The sequence below is a fragment of the Gadus chalcogrammus genome, chromosome 23 (genome assembly GCF_026213295.1).
Source record: "Gadus chalcogrammus isolate NIFS_2021 chromosome 23, NIFS_Gcha_1.0, whole genome shotgun sequence".
NCBI classification, from domain to species: domain Eukaryota; kingdom Metazoa; phylum Chordata; class Actinopteri; order Gadiformes; family Gadidae; genus Gadus; species Gadus chalcogrammus.
Genome location: NC_079434.1, coordinates 10,555,621 through 10,572,593, shown reverse-complemented (window position 1 = coordinate 10,572,593; position 16,973 = coordinate 10,555,621). Strand labels below are relative to the sequence as shown.

The window sequence follows — 16,973 nt, the reverse complement described above, 5'->3', positions numbered from 1 at the left end:
TGTCTGTGTTTACCTGGTCAGACAGCTCTGGTGATGTCATGGCGGTCTTCTGCTCACACGGCAGCGTGTTGAGCAGCCGTTCACTCATCTCTTCCCAGACCTTTCAAAGGTTGTCAGGGTCTTCAGTGCCGGCTGTCGCTGTACAGGGCCGCCCCACATCCAGCCTTCCCAGAAAGACACCAGGTATGAGGCACGGAAAACAAACACGCCACGCCCCGACACACTCAACCCGACCCTGGCGGAGACCAGCCCCGCCAGACCCCCCTCGTCTCACTTAAGTTATTTCATTATGTTAACAGTTTTAACCCGGACCTGTCTTAAAGGGGAGCCATCACACTCAGCTATTTGCTAATAATATTAGAGAGAACAAAACAAAAAGATGGTACATTGTTCCAGGATTGGTCCGTTGGTGAGTCCGATTCACAAAAGGGACGTAACTAGTTCAGGGTTAGTGATCACTCTCTTTCATTGGAAGACAGCCGAGTGTGACGGTTTCCCTTCAAGCAACTCCTTGTAGTGGACTTTTAGACTGATTTTAAGATGCACATTTTGTCTCACATGTCTCAATGCACTGTAACATTGGACCATGCATGGGAAGTTGCCAACAGAAAAAAAAACGGTGCTTTGAATTGAATGGAATATAACAGAATAAAGTTACAGAAGACTCGATCAAGTGGAGAGACCAGAGGGGCATCTCTCGTGCTAAACGAGAGATGCTTACTGATTGACAGTTATAAAGGAGAGTGGCCAACGGATCAACCATTCTAAAAGGAGGGTTGCTTACTGATTGACCGTGCTAAAGGAGAGATGCTAAGTGGAACATCAACTAGGAATGTAAACACAAGGGGCCAAATCTGGCTGCATAGTAAGTATCTCAAATACTCATAGGGTTAGGCTTACATGTTACGGCTAGGAACAGGGTGAGGGGCTAGGGTCAGGTTTAGGGCTAGGGTAAGGCAGGCCTTGCTGCTATTGTAGAGGATGTTTTTGGCTCGCCCGGCTGCCAGGCGAGGCGTAGCAGACACAGGTGTGAAGAGATGAGAAACTCACCTGTTTACTTTGGCAGCGGGGGAGCCAGCTAGAGGCGGGCCGCTAGCACCCAGACTCATCGCCCCAAGCAGCACACCCTACACCCAATAAGGGGGTTGTACAGGAACGTCGGGCCGTCAGTCCTCTGCACCAGGGTTTGATGGGTCGGAATCAAGTGCTGCAAGCTGCCGTTGAATATGAGGTTATTGTTGGATACGTAGACCTTTCCTAAAGCACTCGGAACAAACACCTTGTCAAGAACAGGAATGAGAAGAATATTTAGTGACATAATTCCTAAGAGTAGAACCCTGGATATGGGGATCTCGTTATCGTGTGTTCCTGAATGGCTGTGGAAAGCTGTCTGTGCTGTTCTAACCTTAACCGTAACCCTGGGAAAGGTGTTAACAGTAGTTTAGTAAGAGGTGTATTTTGGAGTGTGTACAGTAGGTATTTTGTTATCTCAACATGGCTGTCATGCCATGAATAAGACCTTACCAAAGCAAACAGTGCTGTAACATCACATTAAAAATGTAACAATGATAAAAGTTTTCAACTACATAAATCAACATCAGCTTATTATAAGGAATGTGATAATTTGCATATTAGATAGAGATTTTGTTTTTAACCGTATTGAGTTATTTCTTTGACGGTGTGCCACAAAATACGGGATTTATATTTAGAGATTGATGGGCAGATCTGGTCAGAGGATGGTAGGGGAACTGGGGCAGCTTTGGCACGTCAGAATGCCAGTAAATAAGTGTTGGTACTTTACCTTTCATCACTCAACGAGACGCTTCAAAATTCCTCGTGTTTGGCAGAAATTCAAGCCTCTTTGATGTACCAGGCCTTGGTGAATGAGTTTCCTTGTGAACGCTGAAGCAACACATGTCCTTAGATTGAAGTTGAATTTGTGTTGTCTTGTTTTTCAGGGATCGGCTCGGAACTATCACATCTCCTCAGGCTTTACGGAGGTAAACAGTTTCTGAATGTTTTGTAGACTGTCATGGAACTGAGACATCTGAGATAAGGTTCAAATTAACCCAGGGTATGCTCACTGAAAACCACCTGCTGTTTTCATCATTGCCCTGCAAAGAACCCAAACATACTTACTACACCACCAAGTTTCCTAACATGTCACCTAACCTCACTAGTCTTGGATATCAGGGTAGGGCCCCATGCTAGGACATTAACTAGGACACTAAGGCTAGTTCACAAGGCTAGGACAAGTGTCTAGGTCAACAGGCTAGGAGACCAGGCTAGGCCACTAGTCTAGGAAACTAGGCTAGAGGACCATGCTAGGCCATTAGTCTAGAGCACTAGGCTAGAGGACCATGCCAGGCCATTAGTCTAGGACTCTAGGCTAGAGGACCATGCCAGGCCACTAGTCTAGGACTCTAGGCTAGAGGACCATGCCAGGCCACTAGACTAGGACACTAGGCTACAGGACCATTCTAGGCCACTAGTCTAGGACACTAGGCTAGAGGACCATGCTAGGCCACTAGTCTAGGCCACTAGGCTAGAGGACCATGCTAGGCCACTAGTCTAGGCCACTAGGCAAACCCAAGGGTCCGGCTCCGGGTGGAAAGTCTCCGGTGACGTGGTAATTCTAGAGAGTGCTTGTGATATTTATTCTTATTACCCGAAGAACTTGGCATTTAGGGAGCTCGCCACAAACACATTCCACAGGGCCAGGAGAACCTCTGCCTCCCGCTCAAGGAGGCCTGCCCGCGCCTCCTTCTGATGAAATAGCTGCTCCTGATTTATGGTGCCTCCTCCCGTCGTACTTAGTTAATTCAGGGGACTCTTTTTCCAAAAACAAATCAGTTAATTAGCTCTGTGTCGCTCTGAGTTGGAGGAGGCTTGGGGTTATGGATGAAAACAGTATAAAACACCTCTGCAGCAAACAGACGCCTGAGTTTCCTCGCCTGGGTTTCCTCTCCAGGGTTTGGCCTCAGGAACCTTCTCAGATGAACGCGATGTGCGTACGGATCCAGGCGACAACACACCGCTGGTCCAAATGTCAGCCACCTCCCTTCCATAGAAACTCGGCCGTCGGTAGAAAAGGTTTCTCGTGTTGAATCCCTGTGAAGGTCAACCCGCTGCACTTTGTACATAATAGGTATGGTTTGAGTCGAAGCAGTGTTATTGTATGGAGCCAGCGTGGCATCAGGGCGCGTTGACGTTTCCTCTGAGCCCTGGTGGGGGGGGGGGCGTTGCTGGGTCCATTATTCTCTTCTATTTCTGGACCCAGTGATGGATTCTACTCAATTATTGTCCATTACGGAGAAAGATGGCGGAGCGCCTCGCAGCAGAAATTATTGGTTGCCACTGCAGTGACTTTACTTTCACATCGCCACAGAGATGAACTCCCAACTTAGGGGTAGAACAAATGAAAATATTCTGCAGAAACTGTTGGACTAGGCTGCTGTGCCTCTTAATTCATAAATTAAGATATATTAGTAATTAGATAAATTAATATATTATTAATTTATCTTGTTAATATTTTGAATGATTATTAGCAGTAGTAGCAGTGGTACGAGTCCTGGTGGTAGTACTTGTAGTAGTACTGGTAGAAGTCGTGGCAGTATGGCAGTAGTCAGCAGCAAGAGAGCAGTGAGTGTTTTATTAAACGCGTACATGGAGAAGGATTCTTTCCGACAGCTATCTGGTCTCTGAATGATGGCCTGGTTTTCTCCAGCAAGGGCAGATTGTACAGTTTGAGGGAATTATAATTTATTATGGTAATTACCCCAAGTAGGTAGGAGTGGAGCTCTTCACCAACGCACTCAGCGCCTCTTAGAAGAGTTAGAGGTCTCATGCTGGGGTCCACTGACCCCCCGGGAGCTGAAGTAAAGAACCACAACTCTCCCATCTCTAAGCTGCCTTTAATGTAAAGCTGCAACTCTTCCTGCCTTATTTTCCTCTCATAACGTTTGCTTTGAGTTACGAGTTATGAAGGCGGGCGCAGGAAGGAGGATGCGGAGGAAGAGAGAGGAGGGAGGAGAAAAGAGGAGAGACAAGGGAAGAGAAGGATGAGAAGGGGGGAGGAGAAGGAAGAGGAGGAGAGAGGAGGGAGACTCATAGAGGGAGAGACGAGGGAGTGGAGGGGGAGAGACAAGGGAGGGGGAGAGAGGAGGAGAGGGGAGGAGAGAGAAGCAGAGAGGAGCAGAGAGGCAGTCGGAGAGAGCAGGGAGACGACTAGAGGGAGAGCAGAGTGAGAGGAGGAGGAGAGAGGAAAGATAAGGTAAAGACAGGGGCCAGCTCCTAAGTTGTCCTAGAAGTTGCTAGAGGTCCTAGGTGTTGCTAGAGGACCTAGGTGGTGCTTGGGGCCCTAGGAGGTCCGAGGTGGATCTAGAAATCCCAGGTGTTTCTAGGTGGTGCAAGGGGTCCTGGGTGGTGCTACGTGTCTAGGTTGGCCTAGGTGGTGCCAGAGGTCCTAGGTTGTGCTAGGGGTCTAGATGGTTCTAAGGTCCTAGGTGTTGCCAGAGGTCCTAGTTTGTGCTAGGGGTCTAGTTGGTTCTCAGGCCCTTGGTTTTGCTACAGGGTCTACGTGGTCCTAGGAGGTGTTATGGGTCCAGGTGGTGCAAGGGGTCCTAGGTGGTGCTATGTTCCTTGGTGTTGCTACGGCGTCTACGTGGTCCTAGGTCGTGCTAGGGGTCCTAGATGATGCTAGGGGTCCTAGATGGTGCTAGGGGTCCTAGGTAGTGATAGTGGTCGAGGTGGTGCTAGGGGTCCTTGATGGTGCTAGGGGTCCTAGATGGTGCTAGGGGTCCTAGATGGTGCTAGGGGTCCTCGATGGTGCTAGGGGTCCTAGATGGTGCTAGGGGTCCTAGGTCGTGCTAGGGGTCCTAGATGGTGCTAGGGGTCCTAGGTCGTGCTAGGGGTCCTAGATGGTGATAGGGGTCCTCGATGGTGCTAGGGGTCCTAGATGGTGCTAGGGGTCCTAGGTCGTGCTAGGGGTCCTAGATGGTGCTAGGGGTCCTAGGTCGTGCTAGGGGTCCTAGATGGTGCTAGGGGTCCTCGATGGTGCTAGGGGTCCTAGATGGTGCTAGGGGTCCTAGGTCGTGCTAGGGGTCCTAGATGGTGCTAGGGGTCCTAGGTCGTGCTAGGGGTCCTAGATGGTGCTAGGGGTCCTCGATGGTGCTAGGGGTCCTAGATGGTGATAGGGGTCCTAGATGGTGCTCGGGGTCCTAGGTAGTGATAGTGGTCTAGGTGGTGCTAGGGGTCCTAGATGGTGCTAGGGGTCCTAGATGGTGCTAGGGGTCCTAGATGGTGATAGGGGTCCTAGATGGTGATAGGGGTCCTAGATGGTGCTCAGGGTCCTAGATGGTGCTAGGGGTCCTAGGTAGTGATAGTGGTCTAGGTGGTGCTAGGGGTCCTAGATGGTGCTAGGGATCCTCGATGGTGCTAGGGGTCCTAGATGGTGCTAGGGGTCCTAGATGGAGCTAGGGGTCCTAGTTGGTGCTAGGGGTCCTCGATGGTGCTAGGGGCCATAGATGGTGCTAGGGGTCCTAGATGGTGCTAGGGGTCCTAGATGGAGCTAGGGGTCCTAGTTGGTGCTAGGGGTCCTCGATGGTGCTAGGGGCCATAGATGGTGCTAGGGGTCCTCGATGGTGCTAGGGGTCCTAGATGGTTATAGGGGTCCTAGATGGTGCTAGGGGTCCTAGTTGGTGCCGGGGCCAGGGGCTTCCCGGGTCTCTCTGTACCACGTAGTGCTCCAGCTCCCATTCATCAAAACAGCCGATCAATAACTTCACAAGTGCTAATAAACGCTGGCACATCCAGTGATATGTGGAGCCCTTCGTCATTGGGCTGGCCGCTGGATTAATGGTAAATCCATTGTTAGGTCCAAAGTATGAGGTAATGTAGCACTTAGGAGATGAAGCCCAGACCAAGACGCGAGGACACGTCTAATCATTCCCAGCTCCATCTCTCTCAGAAAGTACCCAACGGCGACTTCCACCCCCAGCACCCACCCCCAGCACCCACTGACAGCACCCAACGCAGCCTGGTGCGGCTTGGCAGGATTTGCCCCACGTTGACAGTCTGTCTCGATGCTATCTGACTCAGCAGTAAACTGCAAGGAGCTAGCGGCTAGCATAGCAGTTTGGGATACTGTTAGCGCAACTGTCAGTGTAGCTGTTAGCATAGCATCGCCCCCAACGGAGGGGAGTTGATTAAAGTCATCTCATCCCAGGCTAACGGCCTAACTATCTGCTGAGCAGACCACCCCCTCTCATATGGTTCGTTAACTATTATGGGATGCCCTCTTCTATCCATATCTCAGAGTCATTAGCACTCTGACAACAACCCAGTAATACATCACAGCATGTCACCTGCAGGTTCACCAGCCACCAGCACATATTTTCACAGGTCCAGTATCTGCTGTATCATGACATACTCATCACTTCACTGCTGCGTTACTACTGCAGTTTCACACATATATCATGCAATACATCATGCAAGTCATCATGGAATACAGCGTAAAAGTCATTCTGGGATACAGCATGCCATATATCATGGACTAAAGCATGCAGTACATCATGCAATACAGCATGAAATATATTCCATATTATATCACACATTATATCATGGTGCTACTGTTTTTAACCCCTGCGTAAACCTTACATATATAATACAGATTACTGATTGATTTAAATTGGGATGGAGTAATTAATATATTTATGAATTACATATTTTTTGTATAAACATAATATGTTTACACAAAAAATATATATATAATGATTCCTTCTCATATTCTGACTATGATTCTCTAAACCATATTATAATCGAAACATTGTATTGAACATGGACACTTTTCAGTGACGAGGATTCTCCTTTTCATGTTTCTGCAACTGTATTTTGTGGTGTCTGTCTGGTCATGAGTCATCATGAAATACCTGGGCGCAGGTGAAGAGGTTCTGGTTAAATAGAAGCTCTTTGGAACGCTATTCATGGAGGAGAAGGCAAACAGGAAAATAAAAGCATGTGCTGAAAAGTTCTGTGAAGACGGTGTGAGGAATGCCAGCTTCATGGAGAGCTGCCCCCCATCTTTAGACCTGATTATTTACTCTAAAACAACAAACGCAGGGGGGTTGGGTGGGGGTTCTGATGGAGAACCGGACAGGGGTTGTGATGGAGAAACGGACAGGGGTTCTGATTGAAAACCGGGCAGGGGTTCTGGTGGAGCTCAGGGGTTCTGGTGGAGCTCAGGGGTTCTGATGGAGCTCAGGGGTTCTGGTGGAGCTCAGGGGTTCTGGTGGAGCTCAGGGGTTCTGGTGGAGCTCTGGGGTTCTGGTGGAGCTCAGGGGTTCTGGTGGAGGGCTGGGGTTCTGGTGGAGGGCTGGGGTTCTGGTGGAGGGCTGGGGTTCTGGTGGAGCTCAGGGGTTCTGATGGAGCTCAGGGGTTCAGGTGGAGCTCAGGGGTTCTGGTGGAGCTCAGGGGTTCTGGTGGAGGGCTGGGGTTCTGGTGGAGCTCTAGGGTTCTGGTGGAGGGCTGGGGTTCTGGTGGAGTGCTGGGGTTCTGGTGGAGCTCAGGGGTTCTGGTGGAGCGCTGGGGTTCTGGTGGAGGGCTGGGGTTCTGGTGGAGCTCAGGGGTTCTGGTGGAGGGCAGGGGTTCTGGTGGAACGGTTCTGTCCAAGCTCATCAATGTCAGCCAAGCATTTCTATTGACATTGCGTTTTCATCGAGTGCTGCTGTCAGTTAGGTATGTATCTGTGTTTGTGTGTGTTTGCGTGTGCGTGTGTGTGTGTGTGTGTGTGTGTGTGTGTGTGTGTGTGTGTGTGTGTGTGTGTGTGTGTGTGTGTGTGTGTGTGTGTGTGGATTGTGTACTCGGGTATGTGTGTGAGCATGTGCGAGTATAGTGCATTTTCGGTATGTGCATGCATGGCTGCATTTGCATATGTGTAAGTGTATATATGTGCATGTGTGAATGTTTGTTTGTGTGTGTGTGTGTGTGTGTGTGTGTGTGTGTGTGTGTGTGTGTGTGTGTGTGTGTGTGCAGGTAGGGCTGACCTGGCCAGGTGAGCTCATGGTTGAGGTATGAGCAGCTTAGCTTTGTTCAGCATCTCCGTCGACGACAGGCGGCTGACTCACGACGCGGCGCTTAACAAACCGTCGCCCCTGGGCCACCTCCAACCATCCAGACACACCTGCTATTAAATAATCATTAGACAGCTAGTTCAACCTTTAGCCCCTCAACACCCACATCATGGGAAATATGTATTATTATGACTCCGTTTTCACTGCACTTGGCCCCCAACTGCCCCCAAATGAACAGTCAATATTGGATAACCCACAAGTTAGTAACGAGGACTTAATTCATGACGGCTATTCGACGACACCACCTGAACCTTAGGGGGCGTGGCCGAGACGGCAGCGGCCACGCCCCCTGAGGTTCCAGCGGACCGGGTCAGCTGCTGATCGTTGCCTAGTTACGAGTCGCAGTTTTCTGGTGAACATTATAGCGTAGACAATAGCGTCTCGTTACTAGGCAACGGACTGAATGGCGTCTTGAAAGGATGACGATGCAGAAGGTTTGTTTAGTTGTTTATCTTCTTGCATTTTTGTACTGACATTGATTTTATATAAAGATCAGTTATAACAGACACTTCAGTGTCATAATTTATCGTAAAATACCTGCAAAATAAATCCGACATGCAGGCATTAGTCTACAGACCGTCCTCTTTTTTTCTCACTGAAAAATCTGTCAGTTCGGTCCACAGCAGGCCTAATACATTAGTATTTGTTTGTGCTTGGTTGCGTTTGTGTTGACTTTACTACCGTTTCAGTTTGACCTGAATTTGTAGTTAACCGATAACGTTAAAAAACTTTTCCATCGCTACAATCTCAGTGTATATTGTAGGCCTATATATTGGATATGGTTAGATAATTAAACCAATACGAATATATCTCACAGAGACTGACTTCAAAAAACACCAACTTGGTGATCACGTCAGTAGCTTTCCAGGACCACATCTCACGGAGCCTGCTGGAGCCCCCCGGGTCTGTCAGCAGAGCGGCCGCCAAGAGCCGCCGAAATAAACCTTCAAACCCTGACCGATCCCAGGTCAGACCGGGTCAGGGAGACCAGACCAGACCGGGTCAGGGGGACCAGGAATTAGACAGGGAATATGTAGTTGATGACGCCCCGGCTCGTTTAACGTTAGGTAATCAAGAAACACAATTAAAAATTAATAATTTTGTTAAACGTTTTTAAACTAGTTCTAAGTGCCCGTCTTGTTTAAGCAGCTCAGCGGCTGGGTCTAGTGGCGGCCCCGGCCCAGCGGCTCACGGGGTCGGAGTGGAGCGCTGTGAAGATCCGTTGCGTCCGGCAAGGAGACTCCGCCTCTCCCTGCGCCATTTGTAGGGAGGAGTTTTGCCTCCAGCCTCAGGTAAGAATAATCTCCGATCTTCTTCCTCCTCCATCCTCTCCTTCCTCCTCCTCTTTTCCTTTCAGCATCCCATATCTCCTGTTTTTTTCTCTCCTCCTCATCCTTTCATAACTTTTTCTCTCCTCCTCTACTGTCTCCTCCCTTCTATCCCTTCCTCATACTGTCCCTCTTCATTTTCCTCCTACTCCTCCTCTACTCCTTCCGACACAATAACCACGTCTAATTATGTCTAAGAAAACCCCCTTTCTGACACACACACAAACACATACTTACACACAGGTACTGGAGGCACTGTGTTTGTGTGTGTGTGTGTGTGTGTGTGTGTGTGTGTGTGTGTGTGTGTGTGTGTGTGTGTGCGCGCGTGTGCCGTGTGTGTGTGTGTATGTGTGTGTGTGTGTGTGTGTGTGTGTGTGTGTGTGTGTGTGTGTGTGTGTGTGTGTGTGTGTGTGTGCAGACAACTGTACATATTTACCCAGAGTGCTTTGGGGCTGTGGTGTGAGGTGATGCTGGACCCTCAGACCTCGTCTCCTCCTCTCTCCTCTCCATGACCTTTTGAAAGAACTCTGCTGCAGCGCGGCGTGCAAATACTAGACCCTTCGAGGGAGAAATATTGATTTGACTAGCAGGGGAAGGTGGCAGGATTAGGAGGCAGGAGGAGGTGTTCTTTGTTTCAGCAGGTAACGGTTTGCTATGCTGCATCTCTCTCACATTCTCGTGCTCTCATTGAATCCTGAGGAGACTGGGGGATGCTTTAGGGAGTGAGGTAGGGGAGTTGGGAATGGAGGGATTGGAGGGCGGAGGGGAAGGAAGGAGGTTGGGGAGGAGCTGTTGCTTCAATGATTGCTAATATTCCCAATAGACCTGAAAGGTTTGCAATACAGCATCATCCATTCAACAGTGACCTCACTCACGCGCACGCTTGCACGCACACACAAATAGACACACACACACACACACACACACACACACACACACACACACACACACACACACACACACACACACACACACACACACACACACACACACACACACACACACGGTTTGCCAAGGCTTCTCAGCGCTCCTTCCAGACCATTGACCAATCACTGTAGTTTCCCACTTGCAAAAATTAAGTAACTATGTGAGATTATCCTGGTCCTTCAATAACGAGGGGTGAGATGTTCGGATTTGAATGCTGGTGTGGTTAGAACTAGTTGTTCTGATTGGTCAGTAAAGCAGACTATTGCGTATGTATGTGTATTTGTGTGTGTACGTGTGAGTGCCTGTGTAGGTGCTGCTCTCCTGCTCCCATGTTTTTCACCGGGCATGTTTGCAGTCGTACGAGAGATTCTGCGGCAGGAAATGCTGTCCCCTGTGCAGGAAGGAACAGTATGAGACACGCATCATCCACGATGCCGCGTTCCTCTTCAGACAGCGGAGTGCCACCAGGTAGCCTAGTCTAGAAGCTAACGCATAGCATCAAACGCTTAGCATGTAGCGCGTTGCATGGAGCATATAGCATCTAACACATAGCCTTTAGCACAAAGCAGCCAACCTATTTCTAGACGGTCTTAGCTAACACATAGCACACAGCGTTAAGCAGCAGCAGTAGCTCCCTCTCCTCTCTGAAGACTTCAGTAAATGTGTTCTTATTGATTGATTGTTCTCATATCTGCGTATCTGTGTGTGTGTGTGTGTGTCTGTGTGTGTAGAATCCAGGCGTGTTGGCGTGGTTACCTGGCCCGCCGATGGTACAGACAGGTACGCAAGACCACCCCCCCCAGGGACAGGCACCTGCGGCGCAAGTTTTTTGAAGAGAAGGTGAGTCTGGGATCAAACTTATGTGCTAATATACACACACACACACACACACACACACACACACACACACACACACACACACACACACACACACTAAGCGTATAAGGCTTTTTACTTAGTTGAACAATCAACAAATATGACATTTACCATTCTGAAAGTACAGCAAACATATAACCCTGTAAGGATTAGTGAGAGAGAGAGAGAGAGAGAGAGGGAGAGGGAGAGAGAGAGAGAGAGAGAGAGAGAGAGAGAGAGAGAGAGAGAGAGAGAGAGAGAGAGAGAGAGAGAGAGAGAGAGAGAGTAATCAGCTAAGTGCTTCTCTTTTCAAAGGATGGTCTGGAGCCAGTACTACATCGTCCGTTTGTCTCATAAAGCACAGCCCTGCTCTACAACACACCTCATTATATATTATTACGTTATCATGTTCATCTTCTGGTTTTCACAACCAATAGAGCGTTTCCAGGTTGGTCTTAAACCTGATGGGGTCAGAGGGTTGGGGTCTAGGGGTCAGCGTCAGAGAGGGGTGGGTCTCCTCTTGAACCTGAGGAAAGGAAGGGGGATAAGCTGCAGGTAAAACAAGGGGTGAGCTCTGACCTAGAGGCCAGCCGCTTTCCATTTCTCTGACCCCCGAGTCAACACATGAAGCTCCTCCCCCCCACCTCCTCCCCTCCTGTATGGTAAAGTTCACCTGGGCTGGTTCTAGCCAGGATCATAAAGGCTTTGTATTGACGCTTAACGCTTGTTTAATTTGCGATAAAAACCAGCTGACAGCTACAGGGTGGTGCCGCCTCTGTGTGTGTGTGTGTGTGTGTGTGTGTGTGTGTGTGTGTGTGTGTGTGTGTGTGTGTGTGTGTGTGTGTGTGTGTGTGTGTGTGTGTGTCTGATAAGGGTTTCCCAGCTCTACTTGTGTTTACTGCTTGCCATTAATTATCTTGACTGGACAGCTACCCAGTCAGACTTTACAACACATACAAACACACACGCACACACACACACTCGCACCCAAGCTAAATATACATGGAAAACAAACACACACACACACACACACACACAGTGTCAGTTTGAGTGAACTGTATTCAGACTGTGTGTTTTCAGTTCAGACCGTGTGTTGTGTTTAGACTGTGTTGTGTTCTAACTCTGTTTTGAAACCGTGTGTTTTGTGTTCCGACCATGTGTTCAGACTGTGTCCTGTGTTCAGACTGTGTCGTTTGTTCGGACTGTGTTGTAGATTGGGTTGTGTTAAGACTGTGTGGTTTTCTTGCAGACTGTGTTGGGTTCATACTGTTATGTTTAGACTGTGTTGTGTTCAGACTGTGTTGGGATCAGACTGTGTTGTGTTCAGACTGTGTTGTGTTCAGACTGTGTTGGGTTCAGACTGTGTTGTGTTCAGACTGTGTTGTTGTCTCCAGCTTCAGGAGCTCAACACCAGCCTGCTGCGGTGCTGCCAGGCGGACGTTGAGGGCTTCCTGTGGGGCATCGACCGCAGCCTGTCCTCCTCCCGCCGGGTCTTCCAGCAGCTGGGGAGACCGGCTGGACTTATCCCGCAGGACTGGGACAGCGTCCTAGGGCAGGTAGGGGAACCGGTCACAGCGCAAAACAATGTAGCATCACGCGGCATGCAGCTTCACCCTGGACTGGGGACAGGTTAGCTACACCCTGGACTGGGGACAGGTTAGCTACACACTGGACTGGGGACAGGTTAGCTACAGGCTGGACTGGGGACAGGTTAGCTACACCCTGGACTGGGGACAGGTTAGCTACACCCTGGACTGGGTACAGGTTAGCTACATGTTGGACTGGGGACAGGTTAGCTAGAGGCTGGACTGGGGACAGGTTAGCTAGAGGCTGGACTGGGGACAGGTTAGCTAGAAGCTGGACTGGGGACAGGTTAGCTACATGTTGGACTGGGGACAGGTTAGCTACAGGCTGGACTGGGGACAGGTTAGCTAGAGGCTGGACTGGGGACAGGTTAGCTAGAAGCTGGACTGGGGACAGGTTAGCTACATGTTGGACTGGGGACAGGTTAGCTACAGGCTGGACTGGGGACAGGTTAGCTAGAGGCTGGACTAGGGACAGGTTAGCTAGAAGCTGGACTGGGGACAGGTTAGCTGGAGGCTGGACTGGGGACAGGTTAGCTAGAAGCTGGACTGGGGACAGGTTAGCTAGAGGCTGGACTGGGGACAGGTTAGCTACATGTTGGACTGGGGACAGGTTAGCTACACGTTGGACTGGGGACAGGTTAGCTACATGTTGGACTGGGGACAGGTTAGCTACATGTTGGACTGGGGACAGGTTAGCTAGAGGCTGGACCGGGGACAGGTTAGCTACATGTTGGACTGGGGACAGGTTAGCTAGAGGCTGGACCGGGGACAGGTTAGCTACACGTTGGACTGGGGACAGGTTAGCTAGAGGCTGGACCGGGGACAGGTTAGCTACACTTTGGACTGGGGACAGGTTAGCTACAGGCTGGACTGGGGACAGGTTAGCTAGAGGCTGGACCGGGGACAGGTTAGCTACACGTTGGACTGGGGACAGGTTAGCTACATGTTGGACTGGAGACAGGTGAACTGGGGCTCAAATGTGGAAGTATTATCCTGGCTTAAGAGTGACGTCCAGGTGGTTGCAGGCGCAGCGGCGGGGCACATGGGACTGTCCCATCTGTCTAACCCCCGTGTTCAGCTCGGGGTGGGGGTCGGGGAGGGGAGGCGTGCTGCTCTCCTGCTCCCACCTCTTCCACCCCTCGTGTCTGGACGCATTTGAGAGCTTCGGCCAGGATCGGACGCCCTCCTGCCCGCTGTGCAGGTCGTCCTACAGCCGCAGACCGGTCTGAGTGATATGGGGGTACAGAGACACTCAAACCGATGTACAAGCAGCGCTGACTGATGTATCAAATATCGTTGCGATCTTTTGGCAACATGGTGTAGATGGTGAAGTTAACCATCCAGGTTGAGCTTCTCATTCATGAATTATGTTTTCCATATAAGAAGCGACTTGAAAGCAAAGATGCGCCACTATTTATCTTTAATAAATAAAAAAATAAAGACCTTGAGCCGAATGCTTTTATTCCCTTCATTTTTATTTGCAAACAGAGCAACATCAAAAAACCAAACATTCATAAAAAAAAAAAAAGTAAAAAATACATTCACAAAAACCTTCTGAAACGTGACATGCAACTGACAGACATAGAAACAGGAAGTAAGAAACAGGAAGTAAACTGCGCAGCTTCACGTATGCTAAGGGTTAGCCTGAAAGACGTAGGGTCTCTTAGCATCCTTCGCTCTTCAGATGTGCTGGAGAATGTGATTTTCAGACTACTAGTGCTAGCATCTGCTAATGTGGACATGAAATCAGTGGACATGGCTTTTCTGCTAAACAAAGCAAACAAAGATCTCTAGCATGCTAGCATGGAACCACCTTTGCTAGCTTGCTAGCAAAGCAAACCTCTGCAAACGTCTGTTATCTTAGATGCCAATTAGCTTTGCTGTCAGTTAGCTAAACTGTCAGCTGGTATACCTGTTGACCAGCTGAGCTGTCCTATCGATTAGATTAGATGTTTGTTAGATTAGCTGTCAGTGACTATAGATGTCAGCTTTTTAGCTGACATCTAGTTAGCATAGCGTTCATTTAGATGATACCACCCACCACCAATCCTCTTTAACTTCGTCCTTTAAAGGTAACCCAATTAAATGAGGAACACTGATCAATGGCTTGATCAAACATCATACATTTATGAAAGTACCAACAGACAGGAAACATGTTCGCTAGCATGAAGACAGACAAAATCAGCCCTGACCTCACAAGGAGATGGGGATGCAAATTGTCCGTATTCACCAACCATACTCCTCTGTTGGGCGGTTTCTATTCCTTGAAAGAGTCTGACCTCATCCATGTTATCCTAGATTTTCATAAATGGATTTGGGTCCCTTTTGTCATCTCAACGTTTTGTGACTTTGCATTTGAACTCTACATTATCGGGAGACTCTAGCTGATGGGATAGAGACATCTGGGTTGACTGCATTCAGCTGTGAGTAGTTCCATGCTAGATGCTAGGTGTGATGCGGTGGAGCCAGCAGTGCTGTAAGGCAGTAGAGGTGGGTCTAAATTCCCCGGCAATCTACAAGGTTCTGCTTAGCTGCTGCACACCTCATGAAGCGTCCCATTTGGTTGAATAAATAAATAAACTAAAGACGGAGGTGCAAAATACAGTCAGACCCTCGATGGACTAGCTAAATGCTAACCTGGAACAGCTAACAGAGCAATAACCTGGAACAGCTAGTGCAGGGCTAACCCAGAAAAGCTAGCTTAATGCTAACCCACAATAGCTAGCAAAGTGCTCACCTGGAACAGAAAGCAGAATGCTAACTCGAGACCAGCTAGCCTAGCGCTAACCCACAAACCTGGCTAAAAACATGACGTTGCAGCTTCATCAGTGAAGTTAAAAGTTCACATCCTGAAGAAATAAAAGGACAGTGGCCAATCAGTAGGAACCACTGTCTCCACGGTGATGAGGGTGATGATAATGATGCCGCTTGAGCATCACGTGTTCTTCATGTGATACTGTGTTATACACACAGTGTATGTGATGAGGTTGTATAAAACCCAGCCAATCCCCCCTAAGTACATTAAGGACAGTCGTTACCCAATGACCCACCACCCTCAATGAGAACAACAACGCCGCGATACGGAGACACATAGAGGGCCTCAGAGGACACCAGACAAGACGATAGGTTGAAGGGTTTCTGGAACCAGATCATCTGTACAGGAGCTGGACCACACGACAGGTTGACCCCAAACACACAAAAGACCCGGGCGGACACAAACCAGACCGACAACACTGACCTGTACATTGGAGACTAGTAACTATGGTAACTACAGAAGCGGAGGAGAGGGGTGGGGGAAGGTGCACTGATTCACCTGCCGATGGAGGAGGAGGAGGAGGAGGAGCAGGAGGAGGGGCTATTGGCCTCCATCTCGCAGGCGATGGAATGTCATGAAGCTATATCGCTGTGGTCCTGACGGCAGCATCCCTCATCCACCATCTTTATCAAGTCCGCTCCCCTCCTCCACCGCAACGCTGCACGTCCTTCAGCATGGCAGTCCATTTGTGTGTGTGTGTGTGTGTGTGTGTGTGTGTGTGTGTGTGTGTGTGTGTGTGTGTGTGTGTGTGTGTGTGTGTGTGTGTGTGTGTGTGTGTGTGTGTGTGTGTGTGTGTGTGTGTCACAGAGTCTTCTGGTGGCCGTTGGCAGAGAGTTTTCCGGTCTCGGGGTCAGTGGGGCTGTGTGAAAGCTGTAATTTATCCAGACCTGGCCAGGGAAGATGAGCAGGAAGAAGTCAGATGTCCACCGAGAGCAGATACTGAAGGGCTTCAGTCTGCCAGACAGCGGATCCGCAGACATCTACAGTACGCCTGCACCTCTCTCGCTCCCTCAAGTTCTCTCTTTGTCCCTAACTTGCTCTCTCTGCGTATAAATATATAATGTAGTGGAGGTATTTTTAGGCTTAGGCACAGACTGTAACAAACCGTAGGACTTGAAGTTGTGTAATATGCTGATGATCTGATGCTATTTTTAACTCTTTATTATAACCGCTGTATCTTGGCTGAGGCAGAGCACAATGTAGGCTAGCCTAATCTTATGTAGTCCAGTCTATCGTAGTGTAATCTAGTCCCATCTAATGTAGTCTAGTCTAAACGAATGTAGGCTAGTCTAAAATATTTTAGTCTTATCTAATCCTATGTAGTCTAGTCTAA

The 16,973-nt window shown here is 49.2% G+C and overlaps 2 protein-coding genes across 3 annotated transcripts in view; one reads left to right on the top strand and one right to left on the bottom strand.

The window, feature by feature from the left end:
* Nucleotides 1-8,940: 8,940 nt before the first annotated feature.
* Nucleotides 8,941-14,272, top strand: rnf32 (ring finger protein 32; the record flags this gene model as incomplete). Its single annotated transcript, XM_056584820.1, has 6 exons — nucleotides 8,941-9,196; nucleotides 9,279-9,421; nucleotides 10,695-10,852; nucleotides 11,116-11,224; nucleotides 12,634-12,795; nucleotides 13,851-14,272. Coding segments are annotated over 6 exons (1,032 nt in total), but the record flags the coding sequence as incomplete, so codon positions are not given.
* The window catches only part of lmbr1 (limb development membrane protein 1), a 33,770-nt gene continuing 30,695 nt past the window's right edge, over nucleotides 13,899-16,973 (bottom strand). The window contains exon 17 of one of the 2 annotated variants that reach the window (XM_056584014.1): nucleotides 13,899-16,527. In XM_056584014.1, coding sequence (XP_056439989.1) covers nucleotides 16,442-16,527 — 86 coding nt within the window. In that variant the 3' untranslated portion in view covers nucleotides 13,899-16,441. The remainder of the gene's footprint in view (nucleotides 16,528-16,973) is intronic. The other variant, XM_056584015.1, reaches the window with a different exon arrangement.